The sequence below is a fragment of the Oryzias latipes genome, chromosome 15, assembly GCF_053564925.1.
Source record: "Oryzias latipes strain Hd-rR chromosome 15, Olatipes_Hd-rR_3.1".
Lineage (NCBI taxonomy): Eukaryota > Metazoa > Chordata > Actinopteri > Beloniformes > Adrianichthyidae > Oryzias > Oryzias latipes.
In genome coordinates this window covers 4,673,941-4,697,903 of record NC_136251.1, presented here as the reverse complement: position 1 = coordinate 4,697,903, position 23,963 = coordinate 4,673,941, and the positions used below count along the sequence as shown (strand labels likewise).

Below are 23,963 nucleotides of genomic sequence, written 5' to 3'. Positions count from 1 at the left end.
GCCTGTGGCCCGCCCAGCACATTTGTGATATCCCAAAAGATCTTTTTCAAACCTCATTTTTTTTGTCAGCTTTTAGACCCGGTTGTTTCTGGTGACAGGCCAGCTGTTGTCAGCTGCAGGATTACAAAAAGTAGTTTGACTGCAGGACTTTGGAAGGATTGGTCTTTCATATTTCAAAATAAATGTCCAAAACTGTAAATGCTTTTTCATTTTCACAATGAAGCTGCATTTGTTGACTCAAAATGAAAAAGAAAAATCAATCCGCCAAACCGCTTTTTTCTTCTTCTTCAACACCGCTTATTCTGTTACTTAATTAAAATGATAAAGAAAATGTTTTTTGACATTTCATTTTCAAAAGGTTCTCCGGTAAATGTGTAGCAAAATTCATTTAGAATTGTCTAATTTGACAATTAAATGAGCGATGTTGAAGGAGAAAAAGAAAAAGCCGTTTGGCTGATTAATTTTTCATATTCAAAATTGACCATTATTTCGAGTTATGACACACAAATGCTTCCATACAGGACAGCCGCTTGCACCAACAACACCCTTCTCAGTTGTTGACAATAACCAGGAACAGTAACAGAGAAAGGTGTGGACATTTTTGTTAGTTTTCTTTCAGGAACTCTTGTTTTCACTTAATATGAGTCATAAAGTTGCCCTTCCTTGAACAGGAACAAAAACCTGTTGCTACCAAAATTTAGGAATAAAAATTGAAACTCAACATTGTGTGGCAGCAGACCTGCCTATTACACTGAGCTGTGTTTTTACCATTGGGAGTTGGGTCATCTAGACCCACTAGACAGTGCTCTGAACCTTTTTTCTTCAATGATTTGTGATCTTCACTGGTGTCCATGGATTACATGAAATCTTTCCACCTTTATCCACCTTTGTCATTGTAGGGAGAACACGTCATCTAAGATAGCACAAGGGTTAAAGGGACATAGTCCAAAAGGGCAAAACCCATATATCTATGGAGAACAAGAACTCGGCTTTTATATTCATAAAAAAAAGACTCGCAGCGCTTTCAATGAGACACACATCCTCCATCAGATAACAGGATTTTGTAAGAGCCCAGTGCTTCAGCACATGCTATTGTTACATCCTTCTCTAACAGTCAGGACAGAACACGTCACAGCTAAAAATACCAGCCTGCTGATGGTTAAGGAGCAGAGAAAAAACAGGAAGCCAGTTTCCAGCAGACTTCTGCAGGTCAAATGTGACGATGCAGTTCACTACAAACTGAACAGCTACAACTTACATCCATCTGTTAACTTGTGAGTGTGTGACTGGGGATTTTTGGAAGCCTTGCAGTTTTTTATTATTTTAAGCGAGGTTTTAACTCTGTTCAAGTATCTTTTGGGGGAGAGGCTCCGATTATGGTGATGAATAATTAATTGAATTCTGCTGTCAAAGCAGATGAGGGAAAGCTATTTTGGTACATGCTAAAGTAAAGAGTTGTATCATGACCTTCAACACTTGAACCACCTCTTTTACTTGAAGAAAAAACGGTCACAGCTATTGTTCCAAAGGAAAAATATTACACTAAAAGATTAAGATTGGATTTTGGTTAAACATCAGATCAAACACTTGTAGACAACCAGCAGTTGCTCCTCTGAATGTCATAAAACAAAGAGCACATTGTGACCCTAAAGCAGAAATACTTCACACATGTGGGGGAGAAAGTCATTGGATTCAAAGAAGCTGTGTTTCATGAACACTCAGATTTAATGAGAATGTTACAAAAACTTTTCAGTTTTTAAAATTGAAGTTTATTTAACAAAAAAGGTTAGACATTATTAAAATAGGATTTTGTCTTTTTCAATTTCCAGCTTTTTAAATATACCAATCATCTGAATGCTTTTTTTTTTGTGTGGCTATACCAGTGTGACTAAATAAACCAGAACTCTTATGAGTTTAACATGATTTAGCATCCAGGAGAGGTTTGTTCAGGTACAAACAAAATTACTGAGAGACTTACCAGAAATCTTCTTCCAGTAATGTTAAATCTGCTTATGGTGGCTGCACATTCTGGCATTTTATTCTGAAAGAAATGAAAAACCTGGTTGAGTTTTTGGTAGATGCAAAGAGTTTTATTCAAACTGCTTACTGTTTGAAACACAGTAAGTAGTTAGGAAACATGGGAAACACCTTTATTATAACTTGTATGCTTGGAGTCTTTGGAGTCACTTAAATCCAGTTGAGTTCATTTGTCTTGCACTTACCTTGAACATGAAATGAGCCATCTGAGTCTGGTCCCAGCCCTCGCACTCTTGTTTGGACGGCAGGTTCATTTTTGTCTGGCTTCCTGCTCAGGGAGCCTCTGAACACGACTTCACCTTTGGAAGGTAGAGCAATGGACTGAGACGGCCAGGCTTCAGCACATCAACACATCTTTGGCAGAGAGAAGTACACATGGGGAGGTCACCTCATTAAAACCAAAATAATCTCTGTTCACACTTCTGAAATGTGGAAACTCCTGGCATTTCCCTTTGCGACCGTGTTTAACCAGCAACAAAAAGGAAGCAGGGACTTCCTGAATGTCACTCTATATAAAACCTTCAAAACGTTTCCCAATACTGGAACTAGAAACCTGCCTCCCCCTTCATGCATGCTACAATCAAGTCACGTGTGGACTTTTCTGCGCTCTTTCATGTCTACCTGATTTAGAAAATAAAAAAATGTTCTATTATTTCGTAACTTCTGCAGACATGTTTAATTCCTAAATGGATGGGGTTTGGTGTTTTATGTACATGTACATATAAGTCCAAAAAGGATACCTCTAGAAATGAAAAAAGGAGAGGCCTTCCATGTTCTTCTGTTGCTACATTGTCCTGTTCAGGGTCACAGGGGTTACTGGAGCCAGGTCGCTAACCCACAAGCACACACACACTCTAATGCAGGGGTGTCCATGTAATTTTGGTTCGAGGGCCACATACAACCCATCTGATCTCAAGTGGGCCAAACCGTAACATAAAAGCAAAATAACAGCTTTGTTTTTATTGCCTCAACCAACATGGTACCTAATCCCTTTTTATGACACATTCATTCACAGAGACCAGTGGATCTAAAATAAAATGCATTTCACTTAAAAAAAACACTAAAATATTGGTTTATTCAATTTTATACAGACTGAATATTTTACATCTGACACTGAAGCAATCCTGATAATAACCCCAAGAGGGGCTACGGAAAAAATGAAACACCTGCCTAAAATGTAAATGTACAAATCACTGAAAAATTAATTTAAATTAAACATGCAAACATTTGTGAGCATAAGAATGTGGAGTTAACCTACTTTCTCTTCTGAAACTTCACCCATTCATCAATATCAGGATTCATATCCTGTGTAGCAACACATTTACTGTCATTCAAGTGTGCAAAACAATGAAATGGCCTAGAATCTTTTCCTGGTCTCTGTCCGAATTTTGTGGCAACACCTGCCTTGATCCTGACCTTTGATGGGGCGCCATCAATGACCACACAGACACCACATGACCAGACTGACATCACGTTCTTGTTATACATTAACAACTTACCAAATATCTATCATAACCAACTCAGTGGCCTTGTGTTAGAGTGTCTTCTCTGAGACTTGAAGGTCATGAGATAAAATCCATAACCAAGTCGTAGGAAAGACTACAAATGGAATCCAATGCCTCCCTGCATGACACTCAGCACAAAGGGATTGAATGGGAAGGTTGGGGGGTTCTTGTGTCGCAGCTCAGTGCTCCTCCAAGGGGGGGCAAATGTGGAGAACAAATTTCACACATTCATTTGTGTTCCAGTAAATGGAACGTTAATTTTAATGATACAGTGATGTATGCAGATGATGCTGTGCTGCTCACAAAGGGCAGAAAGGAGCATAGCTGCAGACTTCACAGAGGTTTTAAACAAAGCACAAAACCAGTTAAAATAAACATTTCTAATGCTCAATTAAAAAAACACAGTTTGTATGATGTTTACCAAAAACAATGCAGACTTTTATACGTCCAAAGAGAATTTTTGAAAGGGGAAGAACCCTTTTTTTGCTGAATTCCACCTCACATTCAAAAATCACACACAAACGCAGTGATATTTAATATACTGAAGTCTAAACAAATTAGATGTTTTAGCCATGTGAAAATGAGGTACACAAATTCTATTTAGCAGAACTTGAAACTTCCTACTAAAGCTTTATGTCGGCGTTCATTTCGTCATTTTGAACATTTTCAAATGAGTTAAATAAAAGTTGTAACTCTTGTACTTCTAAAAAAAATCCTTTTATGAGGGCTCAGATGTTTCAACAGCTCCAAGCTTTCAGATTGAAGCTTCTCTGATTTAAGCATTGTCTTTTTCTTTTTTACACCAACAAAGAATTTGAATTCATTTCAATATTGGTTGAAAGTAACACACAGTAATCCTTAATATCCCAAACCAAGAGCATTTCCAAACCCTGGTGTGGCTTTAACTTAGCTATTTTTCTAATTCCTAACAGACTCTGCAGCACATTTCTAACTATTTCTATTCATTTCTAATATGTACACAATACTGACATAAACATTTGTCAAGTTTAAAAAATTGTGGATTTTTGAAAGAGGTTAAAATGTATTTATATTTTTCTGTCTGTTTATCTGACATCTTTTCTAGACGTTTCCATAATATTATTCCTCCTGTTGAAGGATGCTTTTTCTTTTGGCTTTTCAGCCCCAACTCCTCTTTCTTCTGCAGAGAAAAAATAACTTTAATAGTCTTATCGATGCACCTGTGGAGCTAGCTCCCCAAGACAGATGTAAATTGGAAACAGTGCACGAGCCATTTGTCTCAGAATTTCGTGTTTACCATCTGAATGGTGGCCAGCAGGTCATATATAGCTGAATGTCTGTGGGGAGTGAATAGTCACATAATTGGAGCTGCTTGACCTTCTTGACACCGGTTAGCACTTGAACTCCAGGTTAATGAGAAACGTGTAATCATTTCCTCAGACAGAGGCAAAGTGTGTTTGTTTTAATGTGAGGATGTAGAGTTATGGTGCATCAGGATGATCCAGATGCAGGACGGACCAGTCAAGGCTCAATGAAACACTTGTGATTTATTAACAAAGAGCACTCCTCTATGTGGGAAAAAAAACACAAACCAAAAACTGAAAAATCAACACATTAAAAACACTCCTCAGTATAGTGATGGTCTAAATTTAACTGCTTAGTTTAGAACTCACCAAAAGTGAGGACTAAAACAGAGACCCTATAACACCGCTAAGACAGATCAAGGTAAGTTCAGGCAGCCGTGCGCTTCTCCATGGAGAACCACAACCTCCAGGAGGCGCCACACAAACAAAGGGCACAAAACAAAAGGACTCTAACACCACTATGACTCACCATAAAGAAAAGTTTCACCATTTGCAGTTAAGAAAAAATAAGATTTAGCAACTATTAGCTGGACCGATAAATAACCATCTGGATTTACTGCAGCCGTGACGTCAGTGATGGAGCAGTGAAAGCTAGCTACCTTATTGCAAACAAGTTGGAGCAAACATCCAAACCATTTTCTGATGGTGAACTTATGGATATGCTGAAGGCTGCAGAAGTCTTGTTCCTAAAAAGCAGTCGACCTTAAACGTGAGTCTGTCAAGAAATACGACTCCAGATTCAACATCTCTGAGGAAACATGGGCAGCCATATGAAGGAATCCAGTCATTTATTGTATTTTCAGTCACTATTGATGAAAGCACCAACATCACAGATATGACCGGCAGTGCATATTTATTAGAGGTGATGAAGAGATGTCACAGTGGAGTTTCTTGAATTGATGGACACAACAACAGCTGATGACAGTCAGCTCTGTAGTTACTGCGCTGGACGATGCTGAAGTGAACTGGTCACATGAAGTAATTTTGGTCACTGATGGTGCCCCATCAAAGGTCAGGCAGCAAACCAGGAAAAGATTCTTACAATAATGAATAACAATGATGGACATTTCATTGTGTTTTGCACACTTGAATGACAGTAAATGTGTTGCTGCAAAGGATTTAAATCCTGATATTAACGGTCCGGTCAATGTCAGGATTCCTTTCTCTCCAGTTTCAGGAGAGAAAGGAGGTTAACTCCAAACTCTTATGTTTACAAATGTTTGCAAGTTTAATTTAGTGTAATTTTGTCATCGTTTGGACGTTTACATTTTACGGAAGATGTTTCATTTCTTTCTGTAGCCCCTCTTGAATTTATTATCAGGATTGCTTCAGTGTCAGATTTAAAATATTCAGTCTGTATAAAATTGAATAAACCAATATTTAAAATTTCATTCATTCATTCATTTTCTATTCCGTTTTTGTCCCTTTCGGGGTCACGGGGCTGCTGGAGCCTATCCCGGCCACTTATGGGCGAAAGCAGGGGGACACCCTGGACATGTCGCCAGTCTGTTGCAGATATTTAAAATTTTTGAAATTAATTTTATTTAAGATCCTTCAGCCTCTGTGAATGAATGTGTAATAAGAAATGATTGGGCTACCATGTTGGTTGAGGCCTGTTTTCCAGTTGAGTAAAAAAACAAAAACAAAGCTGTTATTTTGCTTTTATGTTGCTGGTCCGGCCAACTTGAGATCAGATGGGTTGAATGTGGACCCTGAACCAAAATGAGTTTGACACCCCTGATCTATTTCCTTAACAGTCTGCACTGCAGCGCTGCATCTCCATTTCTACTCACGCTGAAAGAAAGACAAACTTTACATTGGTCTTAAACATTCTCAGGCTTCACCCCCTGAATTTTGACTGAAGCTTCGGACACCCCCATGGCCTCCCATATCCTTATATTAGCCTGTCCAAATTCCTGCAAAGGTAAAATAATTGGCCAGAATTGTAAAACTGAACTGGATTCAAGTGATTGACATGTCTGAAACACAGCATCCAAGCAAAGCACCAAAAGCCACGTTGTATACGGTATTGACATGGCACAGAGTTTTGATGCCCATCACTACAGTTGGGGTTTGGAAAATGATTGTGCTTTTGCAACATTGATTATTGTTTAGAGGACACATTGGTTTTTATATAAAAACAGGTTTCTCCTATATCTCCAAACTCCCTCCAAACTGTCCTCAGACTCTCACTGCCCTGCAACTTTCCATCAAACACCCACATTTTGAATGGGTCCTGAGGGATTCAGAACTCTGTCAAAAATGAATCGGTCACATAGTACAGCCGGCCAGTGAAGCTCCCCAAATCTCCACTTTTAGCGCGTCCTCTAAATAAAGCAAGCCTCGATACGTGTTTTGAAGACCCAGGGCCTTTAATGTCTTTCTCCAGTACTTATCAGTCCTGTCACACAGAGCTGCAGCTTTTTGTATAAATATAACAAAAAAACGGAAGCGTTTTTCTTTTATGGCAGTTTTGATGAAAAGAACGATGTGGCAGAGCAAATTCTCAGAGATTTCCGTTTGTATTCCTCACTATTTTTAATACGCTGCTGATAAATGCCATCAATCATCGACGGCTTGCACAGACAGTACCTGGATGTCAGCAAAGGCCATGTCTGTGGCCTCTCCAGGGATTTCCCACAAAGCCTCTCATTTTAGGCAGCAAGCTAATTAAAGCAGTGAAGCAGATGGCCCAGACTCTGTGTGGACATAATGAGATGGTGCGTGGTGAGACAAACCGGACACGGCAGAGCAGCTGTAAGAGGTTTGAGAGGTGAGTTTACTCCTGCCAAAAGGAGAGTGGGAGAACCTCAGAGCAGCTTTTCAGGAAGCTTGTGAATCGGACTCTGTTTACCTCTCCCAAATGTGGTTTTGCCAAACAACTTTTACTGGAAAATAACCGTGCCACCAGAGTATTGTCCTACCCGAATCTTATTCATTTTATCTTAGCAGGTGGTTTTGGGTAAACACCAAATCCTCAACACCTGTTGCCACAGACGTCTGCCAACTCTTGCCAAGTCTGATAGAAACTGTAAGAAGAATGAAAAAACAGTGAGACCAACAAATACAAAATAAACATCTGCACTGTGAAAAGAGGCGTCTTTTCCGTCATGAAAGTTACAAATAAAGTTGACAGAAGCTGCCATTCCTGGGAGCAGAGGTACAAAGCTCAGTTCTAAAAACATGCTTCGCTGGCCTCATCCGAAGAAGAGGCTCAGGCCTGAGGAAACCACACTTTCCAGGAGTAAAAAGGCTGTGTTTGAAGATGTCCACATTTTCCTGGTAGAGAGGAAAATGGGCCGCAGCAGGAGAAGCTTTCTGACACAGCTGGCGAGGTCAAAGGGCTTTGTGGTGGAAGACGTCCTCAGGTTGGAAAAAGCTTACCTTGTTCTGCTCTGACTAATCCGAGCTCGGGTTAACAATGGGAAAAGCTTTTCTGAATGTTCAACACACACCTGCAAAGGGCTGTGGAGTGCTGCGGGATGCACGACCTGTTTTACTTGCATTGTTAGTTTCCCTTAGGAGCGTTTTATGGTGTGGTTGGCATTGATGGTTTTTTATTTTTTAAGCCCGGTGAAAAAGGTTCTCAGAAGCAGGAGAGGCCTCTCTTTAGCCCTTTGTCCTCATAGGGTCAGAAACAACATATACATGTAACTAAATGTAATGAAAAATAAACGTAACTACTCCTTAATGTTAAATAACTAATTTATTTATTTATTATAACTTTTGAAAGTGACAATTACAGTTGCATAGAAAACATATGTTTGCTTGTTACTCTAGGGGTCGGGAACCTATGGCTTACGAACCTTATATGGCTTATTTCTGGCCCTTTGAGGACAAAGGGCTAAAAAGAGGCTCCTTCTTTTTAGTGGGTGCACTGTAAAACAGCCAAAGTTCCACAGTCGGAGTTACTGTTATTGCTGCAGCTTGAGGTTCTTCAAATACCTTGTGTCAATAAAACAACAAGGGGATCCAGATAACTGCTCAAAAAACTGACCATCAAGACAAAAACACGTCTTGGCTGTTACAGAAAGGTGTAGACATTAGCTTAGATTACACCATCTTCCAAACTCATTGTTTGAGGCATTAAAGTGGAATCAGAAAATTACAGACTGTCTCATAAATAGTGGATTTGGGGGTTAGGGCAGATGTTGTTTCTTTTCCTTCCCTTAAGGGATTTCCCACTGCAGCCATAACAAAACCTCATTAAAGGAAGGTGCAGAATATTGAATGAACCAGCTGAATTGTTGTGGAAAGGCAGAGCAAATGCTGGTGTTTTCTCATGTGATGCTCAAGAAAAGAAGTGCTGTCCAATGACAGCACCATGTTGTATTCATCTCTCTTATTTCTAGAAGAAAACATCTTTCAGCCTAATTTAGAGGAAGAAAAGTTGTGGGGATTGATTATACCTTTAATGAAAAACAAATTTAAAAAAACTGTCCTGCCATGAAATATATTCAGTGAGAGAAAAAGAAAGTGTCTGAGCATGTTTTGTAGGTGTCCCTGCCAGTCACACGAGCTCACTCGGTGGTGGCAGCATTCCCAGAAACACAGCTTGAGCACTCCTTCGGTTACACTTGGCTTGATACAATTGTTTGAAACTAACAACAGGAAGTGGAGCGCGGCTGCCTCAAACTGTCATTAATTCAGTAAGACGACGAAAGTGATATCAGCTGCAGATTGATAGCATCACCTCCTGTATCCAGCCTTACGGGAGTTACGGGCAAGCTGTGGTGAGCATATGGTCAGGTACACCGTGTGCATGAAAGAATGTGCCTCCAAAAAAAACAATGTTTCACATGCACCGACATGAATGACTGATTTTAGACACACCTGGGTAAAAAAGAAACTTTTTGCTGTGTCGTTTTGTCAGCGGTTCTAATTGATTCACCCGTTTCTTCAGCTTCAGTCACAACTGCCCTTGCGGGTGGATACGGGCTGTCTGCTGGTGAAAGATGGGCAAAGGTGGTCCACAGAAAATAGTTAATGAATGAATAATTAATTAATAATTTTGACCCCCAAATCCTGGGGCCCATGAGTGGTGATCATGTGATTAGAGCGGAGTCCTTTTTGGGCTCGTGCAGCATTGCTGGTAGAAATGAGGAGTTTAGACAATCAGAGCATAGTTTGTGTGGACATCCCACAGGCGTCCTATGGACACTTACGTTTCACGTTGTTTACCTTTTCAACCAGAAGTGGTTTGGCATGGCGAGATTTTCTGTCTGCAGGAAGTTTCTGGCCGCAGCCACTGCAAAGGTTTGGTGATTACTCACCAGACTCCTTACCACAGTTTGGTCAAAATATCCTTCTGCCTTCCCTCTTCTTCAAAACTTAAACGCCATCAGTTAGTCAGTGTAGTTTCTGCTATTTTGTTGCATTTTTTAACATTTCACTTTGATTTCTGGAATTTTATTTTTGTATTCTGTAAAAGTTTTCTTTTTACTATTTCGGGAAATTTGTTTTGATTTCTAAAATTTAGAGTTGCTTTACTTTTTTCATTGTCATTTTAATTTTTAGAATGTTTTTGCATTGAGTCATTGATTGATACGTTTACCACTTCAGGGCCACCATAGTTTTGGGTAAAAGAAATAACTGGGAGTGTAATTCAGACTCCCAAAAGCCAAGATCCATGACAGGGTTCGGGCCACTGAGGCACCTGCCTTCAACTCCCACCCAAACCACATTGCACCAGCCCCTTTGGAGCTCTCCTACAGGGGGTGGGCCCACAGGAGAGTGATCCAACGTTGTTTCTCAGGGTTGGACCCGACCGGGGCCCATGGGAAGAGCCTAGAGACTATCTGAGGCCATGGTTCTTGACCGGAGAAAGGTAGTTTGCCCTCTCTTGGTGGGTGGAGTGTCCCTGCCCCAGGTGGAGGAGTTTATGTATCTTGGGGTCTTGTTCATGAGTGAGGGAAGACCGTAGCCTGAGATGGAAAGGCAGATTGGAGCAGCATCTGCTGTTATGCGGTCGCTGTACTGGTTCCTTGTGGTGAAGTGAGAGCTGAGCCAGAAAGCAAAGCTCTCAGTTTACTGGTCAGTCAACGTTCCAATGCTCACCTATGGTCATGAGCTCTGGATCACGACAAAAAGAACGAGGTCCTGAATACAAGAGGCGGAAATGAGCTTCCTCCGTATAGGGGCTGGGCGCTCCCTTAGAGATGGGGGGAGGGGGGCGGAGGCCCCAGGGAAGACCCAGGACACGCTGGAGAGACTATGACTCTTGGCTGGCCTGGGAATGGCTCGGGGTCCCCTCCAGAGGAGCTGGAGGAAATGGCTGGAGAGAGAGAAGTCTGGGCATCTTTTCTTAGACTGCTAACCCCAAATGCAGTCCCAGAAAATGATGAATGGATGGATGGCAATTCAGACTTTTGTTTGGCAATTCACAAAACTATGCTTTCTGTGACTACACAGTGAGTATACACATTTTAATTTGGGAATGTATCACCTCAAGTTGTTAGTTAAAAAGCTTCAATTTTATTTTATTATCTAAGGTTTTGCAACAAACCCCTTGAGCTCATTTTGGATAAGGTTGCTTTTTCGGTGTGGAAAAATCTCCAAAGAAATAAAAACCAAACAAGACAAAGAAAGTCCTCAAGAAAAGACTAAACTGTTCCAAACAGTTCCATAAATACAGACGCTAACCACCACGTGTGGGCAGCTGGGACAGAGCCAAGGTGAACCCTCAGAGAGAGGTGTGTCTATCTGGGAGGAGCCACAGCCAACCTGCTCAAACTCATCCCCATATGCTCCCGTTTTGGGGTAAGAGCTACAAGAAGGTGAGGGCGGGGTATACCCTGGGCAGCTCTCCAACCAATGACAGGCCAACACTGAGTCAAGCAACCACACACTCATGTTCAGAAACCAAACCTGAAAAGAAAATCAAGAACTCCAAAATGTGATAGCAATAACAAAAAACAACAACAACGACTCAGTACAACAACCATGACAGAATAAGAACAGTGCAGATCTGGTTCTCACTTTCAGCGTACTTTGAAGTACTTTGTACTTGAGCTTAAAAAAGAATTTCTGTGGAAAAGCAGAGGCCACAGTGATGTGTTCAGCAGACACAGGATTAGTTTCGCTAGTGATTGAGCCAATTAGGGTTTAGCTTGGGCCCTGCTGGGACCGCCGTTAAAGAGCATTTCCACTGGTTTAGTCTAGTCTGGGAGAGAGGGAGAGGAGCATGCTGGGAGTAATTATGTCTGTCTGAATGCACTGATTGGGAATGGTACTTGGATGTTCATAGAAGGAATGGGAGGTGAGGGCTGCAATAAAGTCTATTGAGTTGGTGTGTGCAGAAAGGACGGGGCATCGCTTGAGAGACTTCAACTCCATCAGAAATTGGAGGGATGCACAAAAGGCTTGTGGTTATTGTAGTGTATCCAATGTTGATTCCAAAACAGTCTAAGTAAGACTACAAGGTCCATGTGAGCTGCATTACAAAAGCTGGCTGATGGAATCAGGCATTTCAGAACACTTAAGGATCTTCATTTTGCTTTTTGCAAAACAATTCACTTATAAACATTTTGTTATAAAACAAAATGTCATGACTTTTTTTTGTTATTTAGAGCCATTGTGTCTTTTAAATGGTATGTAACAGCTGAAACTAAAGAGTCAAGGAATACAGGCACACAAGCTGATCAAATCCACCCATCTTGCACTTTCTGTCTCTTGTATTTTGGGTATTCACCACAGCTTCCAACAGCTGCAGCCAGTGCAGAGGATGCACTTCCTGTCCAGATAACCATGAACTTTATTTTTCAATGACATGAACAATGTGAAGTGTACTGACCTGTTGCCAGTTCATTGAGTTTGAAGCATAAGCGACAAGTTAACAAATAGAAGTCTTGAAGTGGAGTTGTAGCATCTGGATGTATTGCCTTTGACTCAATTTCAAGACGTCACTTGTATGAATGAGAATCGTCATCGACTAAACAGTTTGGCACCTTATAATTATATTCTGTTTAATGATAAAAAAGCTAATTATGAGACTACATTTCTACTACTGCTAGCATAAAGAAAGTGCATGTTTGATGCTACATTTCAGCCTACTATGCAAATTAAACTATTCTGCTGTAGTCCATCTGCATCCAGGTTGGACGTGTTGTGTGTTCAGAGATGCTCTTCTGGAGACCTCAGTTGGTTTTTTGAGTTCCTGTTGTCTTTCTATCAGCTGGAACCAGTCTGACCTCTGACCTCTGGCATCAACAATGCCTTTAAGTCACATAACTGCAGCTCACTGGATATTTTCTCTTTTTCTGACCATTCTATGTAAACCCTACCATGCCACATTCAAAGTCACTGAAATCATCTTTCGTCTCCGTTCTGATGCTGGTTTGAACTGCAGCAGATTGTCTGGACCATGTCTGGATGACTAAATGGGGTCAAAAGCTATTTAATGGGAAGAAAACAATTTGTCAAGATTGATGAATTTAAATCAGAAAAACATAGAGATAAGTAGTGGTGTCCCACATGGATCAATTCTGGGCCTGCTACTATTCAATATATACATAAATGATATATTCGATGTTTCAAAGCTTATGAAACTCATTATTTGCTGATGACACAAACATTTTTTATTCTACAGACAATCATAGGGAACTTATCAATGTGGTAAACACAGAGTTAACCAAAATAAAATCATGGATGGATTACAACAAATGATCTTTGAACTTGGATAAAACCAAAGTGATGTTTTTTGGTAACTACAATACCAATACCGAACTCTCACTTGAAATAAATAATGTCCTAATTGAAAGTGTTACAGAAATCAAATTCTTCGGGATTTTTATTGATGTCAAACTAAATTGGAAGCCTCACATCAGACACATACAAACTAAAGTCTCAAAAGGTATTTTAATCGTAAATAAATCTAAACATATATTAGGATACAACGGTGGATTTTTATTGTACTGTTCTTTAATTTTACCATATTTCACCTACTGTATAGAAATTTGGGGGAATAATTACAAGAGTTCACTCCATCCTCTTTTTACTTCAAAAGCTAGCCGTCAGAATTGTACATAAAGCCGGATATCTTGATCATGCAATCAATATATTTTATCAATCTAGACTTTTAAAACTGTGTGACCTTGTGGATTTTTACACCAACAACTTTTATACAGAGTCAGTGGGAAATTGTTACCATTCAACATCCAGAAACAGTTCTTAGAAAATGAAGGAGGAACAAACTGAGGGGATGTAGGAACTTCAAGATCAAACTGATAAGAACCACAAAGAAAAGTTTCTGTGTGTCGGTGTGTGGCACTAAACTTTGGAACGGTTTAAGTAATGAGCTCAAAAAATGTTCAAATATCTAAATATTCAAGAATATGTATAAAGAAACTCTGATTTCAGGATATGAAGATGAGAGGAGTTAAGGATCAACAGGTGTTTGAATAATTCCAAATCCATGTGTGAACTTGATTGTGGTGAAATAATCAAAGCTCTTTTAATTACAACCACTGAGTTTTACATTGTAATGTGCATTAATGATTACTGAAATGTTTACATTACTATCAATAAGCTATTGATTTTATTTACTTGATCTGCAATGTGTAGCAATAATTACTAGTTTAATGCTATCATGTGTTCTAATGATAATCAATGATTATTACACAACGGTTACCGTTACTGTTTACTGAAATCATGAATGAATGTTTTCTGAAGATAATCAATCAACAATAAGAACTGGATTCTGTAACTTGAAAAGAATCTATCAGATCAGAACTGGATTAGAAAAACTATGTAAAACTATCAAATAAATGAACTCAGTAGGGGTGGGATTAAATAAGATCACTTCTTCTTCAAGTAGAGCAAGAAATCAAGCTCTACTTAGACTTTAGTTATGATCAATGTATTTAATTAAACAAAAGTGATTTAAGTGACTTTTTTGTTTTGTTTAATCTTTTTAATGCATTTCAACATTTCTATAATGAGTTTGATAAATATATGTAAATTTTTTATTGCTTTGACTACAATGCTTGAAATAAATCAATAAATCAGATCAAATCAAATGCATTGAGTTGCTCCCATTTGATTGGCTGATTGGAAACTTGCGTTAACAAGCAGTTGGACATGTGTATCTGATGAAGTGGCCAGTAAGTGTGATTCGTCTATTCTCCCCAAACTGGGAGAATTTTCTAAATAAGAACATCCACATTTGTCAGTAACTGACCTGGCTAAAAAAAACAATAAGTTTTACAGATCTGCTTATTCACTTCCTGTTTCAGACATGACATTTCCTCTTTCCATGTATGGAACAACCTTGGTTGTTTTTAGCGCTTTAACTTAGTGAAGGGTTTTAAAAACAACTGAGTAATGAAAGACCTCTCTCTGCTGTTTGGCAGTGATGCCGTCACTCATGTGGTTTCAGAGGACAGTGAGGCCTCTTCGCTCTGGGCGTGGCTGAAAGGTCACTCTCCGTCAGATCCCTCCAAGATGCACGTGTTGGACATCAGCTGGTTCACCGACAGCATGAAAGAGAGGAGACCTGTTGCTGTGGAAACCAAACACCTCATCCAGGTTTGTTCTCTTGACAAAAGCTCGAATTTCTGCTGATTTATAGGTAGATTTATAACTGATTTATAGGAACAGTCGTCATATTATAATAGGACAAAATCAGGAACACTGTTGTTCGTTTGTGAGATGACGATAATAAAAACATCGGTTTGACTTCTCACACATTGGGGAAAAAGTTATATCAAAACCTTTTTTCTTTTTAATGATTGTGATTTCTATTTTAACCACAAGATGTCAGTAATTGTAAGACATCGCCAATCTATTATTGTTTTTTTAAATTATTATTAGTATTTGTGAACTTCTTTCCTCACTATGAAAATGTATAAAAATAATGTTCCCTGAGGTGGAGGTTTTAAAACGTACCCCGTTCGACTCCACTGCTCGTTTTGTCCCACTTTGCCTGGCTGATAGGAAACCCTCATCCACATTGCGTGGGAGTGTTAAATGAACCCATCAGCCGGATGTCTAACAAAGACACATACATCCTCTCACAGATGCACACATATTTTCCCCTGTGAATGGCAGTGCTTGGTAGCATATGGGTGCAGAATAAAGAAACATGTTCTCTCCTTCCATTTCCACTCTGGAAAGAAAAACATTCAAGTTTGCCACTATGCCAGGCAACAAATAGGATTATTTTTGATCAGCCTGCAGTAACAGTGACTATGAAATTATGTGTGCCCCAGTGGGGAAAACCTTTTCTGCATTCTGTGGCATTGTTTCTGCATGACCAAGTTGTACACCAGTGGCATGCCTCTATTTGGTTGCATCATTAGCAGGCAGGGCCAATAATACCATGCTGACATTTATTGACCCATCTCCCTAGGTAACCAATGTCTATTTTGTGGTTGTGTTTCTCTATGAAGCTAAAGGAGTGAAGTGCAGTGGCATTTATGCAGCCACACTTCCACTGTGTGGTTTCTTTATGAGTTTGTTTATGTCAGAGCTATTTAAGGAGCTACAAAAAGGATTCCCAGTGGGCACACATGCCTTCTATCATGAGAAGGATTGCAGAGAGGCTGTTTGTCCAGATTAAATGGAAATGTGTGAATGAACAAACTTCTGAAACACAGAAGCAGGTGAGCTCTGCATCTCAGGGGAATGTGTGGGCTTAAGGCCAAGCAGCTTCTCACAATAGGTGGAACCCCGCTGACATTTGCCCTGTCCAGTGACCCGATAGGTTTTCATTAAGTCAGTCCTCTGCCTGGCTGACAGACAATAATATGAGCCTGGAGTGTCTCTGCAGTTTAGATAGGAGCACAGGAGGTCTACGAACTCTTGCTCCACCTTTTAATCTCAGCAAAGTGAGGACTCTGTGAGTCGACATTAGCTTTAGTCCCAGATTCTGAAAGTGGTCTCCCTTAGAGGTCTGTTATGTTCATCACAGATGCATTTCAACTATCAGGGAGACAGAATGTAAAGAAATTCCATTGGAAATCACATTGAACAATTTTTAGGGAACTCATTTGTATAACAGGGGAAATAATAAGTATTTGGTCAATAAAAAAGCTCCCTCAAATCCTCTTCCTCCCTTTGACTGGCTGTTCCACGACCACCTCTCATTACCATGGGGGGGGGGGGTTTGAGCATTCAGCAGCTCTACCCCACAACTCTGCAACTCCCTCCCCTCTGATCTACAAAATATGGACTCACTCTCTCAGTTTTCCAAACATCTCTAAACTCACCTTTTTCGTCATAGATTCAGCTCACAATATTTAAGCTGCTATTTTGTATTTTATTGTTGTATTTTTATGTTTTTACATACTTTTGTACTGTGAGGTGACCTTGAGTGTCCAGAAAGGCGCCATATAAATACAATTTATTATTATTATTATTATTATTATAAACAGTTCAAACAGGTGACATTAGTACAGGTAACCAGTGGAGGACAGAAAACACAGGACTGGCAAGCGTACCACTCTCATGGGTGCACACTTTAAATGAAATCCTCTTCAGATATTGGGTTAGCTTTGTTCACCTTTGTTCACAGCTTTACTTTTCTAACTACTCATAAAACGGCATTGCCTCCTAGTGGCGAGCTAAGCAACTGGAGCATTTTTAGTTTTTACAACTTGCCCAATTGGCGACTGCCAAATAATATACCCTGTGATTATAAAGCGCTTTGGGCCTTCAAAGAAGGTAGAAAAGTGCTATATAAGTATACGCCATTTACCATTCACCCCCCTCTTTATATTTAATTTGCCCCCCAAAAGGTGGAGAGGAAGTCCAAATGAGGAAGATAAATATTTCCTCATCCACTTGTTGAATTAATCTTCACTTTCCCTTTTTTTTTTAAATAAGTGAAAGTGCAACACCAAAAAGATCTGTAGGTATGTTTACTTTAGCCCAAAAAAAGTACAGTTATGGACTTCAGAGCCGGATGAGCGTGAATTGGAGGAAGCAGGATAGAAACGGATGAGGAAAGTCTCCTAAGGAGGACTCTGTCATGCATCTGTGGAGTTTCATGGACTGTTTAAGTTCTATTTCAACTCTTTAGCAATATTAATTTGTTAAGCATGTATTAAAAGAAAATAAACCAGCGTTTATTGAGTGAAGAGGCGAATTACAGGAAGCAAATTGGATGATGGCAAGTGGATTTGTAAAGCCATGGATAAAGTGGTGTAATAGACATGGATGCCACCAGACTGTGAGATGAGTGTCATTAGCCTGTTTCCTTGGAAACACAAAGATATAAAAATAACTTCTGAGGCCAATGGCTGCATTTTTAAGTAATTTAATTTGAACTTGTGGCTTCGACACACCAGACATGGCTTAGCACACACATTAAAGCACGCCTGTCAAAAACGAAGGTTAGGAAATCCATCAGTGTGTGTGTGTTTGTGAGTAAGTCTGTGGTTATTTTTGCACACAGGATGTCTTGCCGGAAGTCTCTACACCCCCATCGGTGGTCGCAGTTTCTCAGTACGCGTGCCAGAGACGGACGACAACAGAGAATCACAACAAGACTCTCACAGTAAGAAACTGCTCCTCTAACCTGGCTGGATATCCCGCTGCGCCACCAGAGGCTGCCTCTCTTACGTCGCTGTTTACAAATCTCCCTAATCAGTTCTGCTCTAATTGGATCGCAGGCTGGCCTCACCCAGCACCGCCCTGACACCCTCAAAAAACACATTAACCTGCAAATGAGGAGCATCTGCAGCGGTGGCACGTTTGAGGCACAACAGCTGACATGTTCATGATCCTTGGCACGGGGGCGGGCACAGACACGCCCCGGGGCCCAGCTGTGGATGCGACACTCCTCACAAGCAATGATAGATCTGTCTCTCTGCCATCTGCTGATTGCTGTGTGAGGGAGGCGTGGACAAAGTCAGGGGCTGAGGAAAGGGTCGCTCAGGTTCCCCCACAGAATGCCAATGAGGGCAATCGTTAGAGGTGTTGAGGAGAGTGAGAAGACGATGAAAGAACATTGCGCCGAAGATGACGAGAGGTGCAGACAGCTCCAGTCAAAGCTGTTAGAGCTCTGCAATATCATCCCTGACGCCTTCAGATAACATGTTTTAGTCGTCTGCAAAGCAAAACATCAAATCCTGCAATACTGAACTAATGCAGACTTTCTCTTCATATACCTGGAGCACAAAAACTTTCTTTCCTCCATGTTTGAAAGTGACCAAGACTACAGATGACATTTGGATAAATGGTTGGTGTGACTTCTTAGCTTTGATGGGGCCGTTCTGAAGGAAGTTCCTTTCCTCAGTGTAGGCAATAAGCCATACTGCTGTAAAGTAAAAGCTTTGCAACCACTTGTCAGTCAAATTACTATTTTGGTTTTGATTTTTCAGGTCCAAAAATACAAAAAATGAGACAGGAGGTGTGTAAATTCACCTCCTGAGCAATATATGGTTCCGGGATGGATCCACAGCAGAAAATGTTTTAGGAAAGGTCATCTAGTCCTCTGGACATCTGGATTTCTAAGTTCAAGACGTTTCATCTCTCATCCAAATTGAGAAAGGCTCTTGGATGACAGACACAGCTTGAAAAAAAAACCTTCTCTGCTCCTGTTCATGTAGAAAAACAACCATGTGATGCTGTGCTGTGTTTTAACCCCCCCAACACCATGTGTGTGTGTGTGTTTCATGGGAATCTGGACTGAGGAGTTTGCCAGCCATATTAAACATAACCTATAAGAACCTGAGTAGAACCTGTTTCATTAGGAGTCTGTCCCTCTGCGCCGCACATAATGTTTTTAATCTATGCACGCTGCTCTTCTCGGCTCCATAATCTTGCACACGCACAGTGGAGCGCTCACAGCTGCACACATGGAGTCTGTTTGCATGGGCAGTCAGGTGCAAATGTGCAGGCTCCCATTGGTCTCACCTGGGGAGAGCTGCTGTTTAATTGTTATCCCTGATTTCTTTCCACAGCATTAACTCCTTAATTAGCAATCCCACTAAGTTTCTCCATCCCAATGATTAGCTCATTATCTCCACATAAAGCCACAACGAAGGAGACTTTCCCATTAGGGTGAAAGGTTGTTCCAGCTGTGGACCACAGAAAACAACAGGTACATGCCTTCATTCAAGCAGAACAGCCATTACTGCAGTTGTCTAAGTCAGTCAGGATAGATATACCGTATGTTGCTTCACTCAGTTGTAGACAAAGTCCCTGTGAGAGCCAGGTAGCAGCAGATAGAGCAAACGATACGGTGGAGAGGTTGCACTAATGAGGAACAAGCAGCTGATCTATAATGGTGTGACAATTGATCTGTGCTGCTGTGGAATGCTGTTATCCATGCGAAAACGTCTATTTAAAAATAAGCTTTCATCTGACTCAAACCCCAAAACTCCATAAGTTAGTTTATGTGTTTCTGCCAGTAATTATACACTTCAACAGAAGATCTTAAGATGCATTTTATCCATTTCTCTGCTTTCTTTCAAATATTTTCACCTTTTGTGGATGTAAGTGAAGATCAAACCTCTACTTCAATGCTGCAAATACAAACATGTGCGTAATCCAATCTAATGCTTGTTCCCAGGGGACATTTTGCTTAATTAAGGCTTGATTTTTCCTCAAATAAAAGAGAATCAGGTTACATTTCTGTCAGTTAGTGGACTGTGACCCTCAGCTATCTTCCAAGACCGTCTCGGCATGTTCCTTCATTCACTTTGAAAAAAATCAGTTTTTACAAGTAAAAGACATTGAAAACATAAAGCTGTGTCCACATGATTTATGAGTACAGCTTAGTACAGACACACGAGTCATGACGTGTGCTGAGGGTTACCACTAATGTTACATACAGCTGTAAATGCAAGTAAAGGTAGAGCAAAAGCTTTAGAAGAACATAAAAGCTTAAAAAATGAACAATGACCTCAATTGCAACATTAGGCCAACTTCAGTTTTGGTCATCGACCAAGAAACAAAAAAAGCTTTGGTCGTTGACGGAGCAGGTAGCTCTAGAAAATGTGCATCCTTGAGTATGAGAACTCCTCCTGTTCTTTGTCTTGTTTCTCTTTGACCTTTTTTTGTCCATCTCTGTGGCGTTTTGGCATGTGACAATGAACTTGTCCACCAAAGGCAATGACTAAACAAGTTTCCACCTTGGTGACCACATCATCTTGTGTTCCCTTTTTTTATTTGGTCATTTCTAGACCTATATTAAAATATGGGTATTAGAATCTCACGGTATGACTGATTTGAAAAATATTTTACAAAGTAGATTCTGCCCCTCCCTCCCCCCACCTGATTACTTCATTTGGAGAGACCCACAGTTGAACTGATTCCCTTTTTCTTCACACACCTATTGGCACTAACTTAGCCAACAGGATTGCGTGCAGCTGCAGGGTGCGCCACTTCGCAGGTTTCAGGCAATTCCAATCACCGGTTGGAACAGATAAAAGAAAACCCTAGCTGCGCAGAAATGTCTTTTTTTGCCAGCGCACACCCTTTGATCTGCTGCCACGGGCAGCCGCCCATACTGCCCGTACCTAAAACTGCTACTGCACGGAGACATGATTACTGATGTTGTGTAGAACTCTACAAAACAAATAACCTGATCTCTCAACATTATCCGTGTCGTCATCCATCCATCCATTTTCTTAACCCTTCAGGGTCACAGGGCTGCCTAACCCAGCTACTGTTGGATAAAGGATTTCCCCTACCTTGGTTGCCAGTCTGTCGCAGGGCCACACCACACACCCATACACACTCACACCTAAGGACAATTTGGAGTAATCAACCTAAGAAACATGTTTTGGACTGTGGGACAAAGGTGGAGTCCCCGGAGAAAACCCACATAATCTCGGGGAGAACATGCAAACTCTAAACAGAAAGGCCCCAGCTGGGATTTGAACTGGGACGCTAACTGCTGTACCACTGTGTAACCGTTTTTCATTGTAAATGAGCTAAACAGTCAATGCTCCCATGTAAGCAAATGTCTCACACGGTGGAAGGGTAAAGTTTATGGACACATTTTTGGACAAGTGTCCAGCGGTAAACTTGCTCCATGTCAATCAGGATTCAGAGCACAAATCCAGTGCAGTGTTAACATCACATTACAGTTTGGGCAACAGATACAAACTATACCAACAGATTGGTATGGAAAAGATGAGTTATTAGGATACAGATTTATTCACCAGGAAACAAGAAAACAACTATTTCAATCAGCCATTGAAAGTCTAGCCTACCCAGAATCCCTTTTGTTGAAAGAAGCATCTAAAGCATCATTGCTGTTTGGAAGAACAAACGCTTTCTTCAAAGACTCTCCATAACATGAACTATGGAGCTTTTTAGGAGAGCTAATTAACATGTTTGTTTGCCGTATTTGAAAGCTGCTTGTGTGATGTAGATGAGCTACAGGCGAGTCATTTGGAAGGAATTTGGCTAAAACAGTTTAATTCTCACACACCCTTCCTGTTGTGGAAAAAGCCTGATCTTTTGAATTTTTGAGTCTTCCTTGAAAGCAGACACAAAGTCAGTCAAATCAAAGCAGCAGCAGTTTTTTCCCCACTTGTTTGCTGCTTAAAGAGCATCTACTGGAACAGTGTCCAGGTTAGAGGACGTGCTAAAACAATCCCCAGTTTAACCACTCCAGTGTCCTTTGTCTGTAAATCCAGAAATCCCTAAACACTGAATGCCATTCCAGAGCAGAAGTTTTTTTTAGAAAGAGCTTCAAAGAAATCTGTCTTGGGGCTTTGTCCTTTTAGAACCAGAAAATGTTCAACCCCATTAACCCTTGCTATCTTAGATGACCCCACCCTTCCATTGACGTGTTCTCCCTACCATGACAAAGGTGAATAAAGGTGGAAAGATTTCATGTAATCCATGGACACCAGTGAAGATCACAAATCATTGAAGAAAAAAGGTTCAGAGCACTGTCTAGTGGGTCTAGATGACCCAACTCCCAATGTTAAAGTGCCTAGGATATTACAAGGGTTAAAGATCATTTTTACAACAATTTTCAACTCTGAGTTTAGAATAGATCAGACCCACAGGATCAGCTTCTGGACAAATATGTGTGGAGAAATGTTGATTGAGCTGAAAAAACCTCCAGCAATTCTGCTGCTGCCAATTCTCAGACTTGTTCAGTAAGTGACTAATCAGGAATTTTACAACTCACATTCAAGATTTTCAAAAGGTAAAATTTTTAAAATGAATATTTTATTCATGAATGTTTTCAGTTTGTTCTGTTTTAAACTGTGAGTTTGGCACAAAGTTTCATTCAATCTACAATTATTATAAAACGTTATTTTCCATCTTTGACATTGTTTCTTTTTACATGAGTGTGCCACCTGTGATCAATGACTTCTGCGTTTACTTGCCTTTGAGGGGGTGTGGCTTCACCAAAACACATGAAGTTGCAAACTCTTCAATGAGGAATTGTGGATAAATGCCTAATTTCTTTTATTTAAGACTTTGGGAACCTTTTTACATGTTTTAAATTTGACTTTTGTAATTCCAACACCTTTAAGGATCCTTACTTGTCTATTAATGTCATGAAAATATTTGGGACGTATAATTCTGCTCTCATGTGCTCCTTCCATGTTTTTCTTCTCAAAGTCTTGTAGTGATACTGTAACGGCTCAAACCATCTGGTGAAAACTGCTTTGCAGCAGCAGTCCATTCACACAGATCTGCTAGCACATCTGGGGGGCGGGGGTTCAGTGTTCCCTGTGGTTCTGGTTCTTGCCTCCAACTACCAGTCCTCTTCAGAATTCAACAAACAGTGTGTGTGTGTGTGTGTGTGGGGGGGGAGGGGGGGGGGGTCTGGTGGATCCATGTTTACCATGCATGTCAGGGATCCCCACTTTTCTTGGGTGGGGTGAGAGGTCCTGCGTCCTTCTCAGCTGGATTTCCCGCAATGTGGGTGGTTGCCTTGAGTGTGGGTCGGGTCTCCATTGGGGGGCCCTGGTTTGAGCTCGAGGTTGGGAGGATACTTAGTGGTGGGGGGGGGCTGTTCTCTGGCTGGGCTGGGGCTCAGCTCTCCAAGCCCCTCTGCCCCCCCTGCTCTGTGGTGTTGTAGGCTGACGTTGGGTTGCCCGGCAGATTCCCTCGTTCTGGTATACCGCGCTGGTGTCTGGGGGGCCCTGTCTACCACTGCTGC

General features: G+C 40.7%; 2 protein-coding genes across 4 annotated transcripts in view; one reads left to right on the top strand and one right to left on the bottom strand.

Annotated features, from left to right (window-relative positions):
- Positions 1 to 2,525, bottom strand: part of blnk (B cell linker) — a 28,628-nt gene extending 26,103 nt beyond the window's left edge. Inside the window, exons 1-3 of one of the 3 annotated variants that reach the window (XM_011484027.4) lie at positions 2,426 to 2,519; positions 2,223 to 2,336; positions 1,979 to 2,041 (exon numbers count right to left, since the gene is read on the bottom strand). In XM_011484027.4, the coding sequence (XP_011482329.1) occupies positions 1,979 to 2,041; positions 2,223 to 2,291 (132 nt within the window). In that variant the 5' untranslated portion in view covers positions 2,292 to 2,336; positions 2,426 to 2,519. Of the gene's footprint in view, positions 1 to 1,978; positions 2,042 to 2,222 lie in introns of all 3 variants that reach the window. The other 2 variants (XM_020709253.2, XM_078932489.1) reach the window with 2 other exon arrangements.
- Positions 2,526 to 8,022: 5,497 nt separating this feature from the next.
- The window catches only part of dntt (deoxynucleotidyltransferase, terminal), a 247,079-nt gene continuing 231,138 nt past the window's right edge, over positions 8,023 to 23,963 (top strand). The window contains exons 1-3 of the mRNA XM_023963474.2: positions 8,023 to 8,253; positions 15,235 to 15,409; positions 18,279 to 18,380. Of these exons, the coding sequence (XP_023819242.2) occupies positions 8,069 to 8,253; positions 15,235 to 15,409; positions 18,279 to 18,380 (462 nt within the window). The 5' untranslated portion in view covers positions 8,023 to 8,068. The remainder of the gene's footprint in view (positions 8,254 to 15,234; positions 15,410 to 18,278; positions 18,381 to 23,963) is intronic.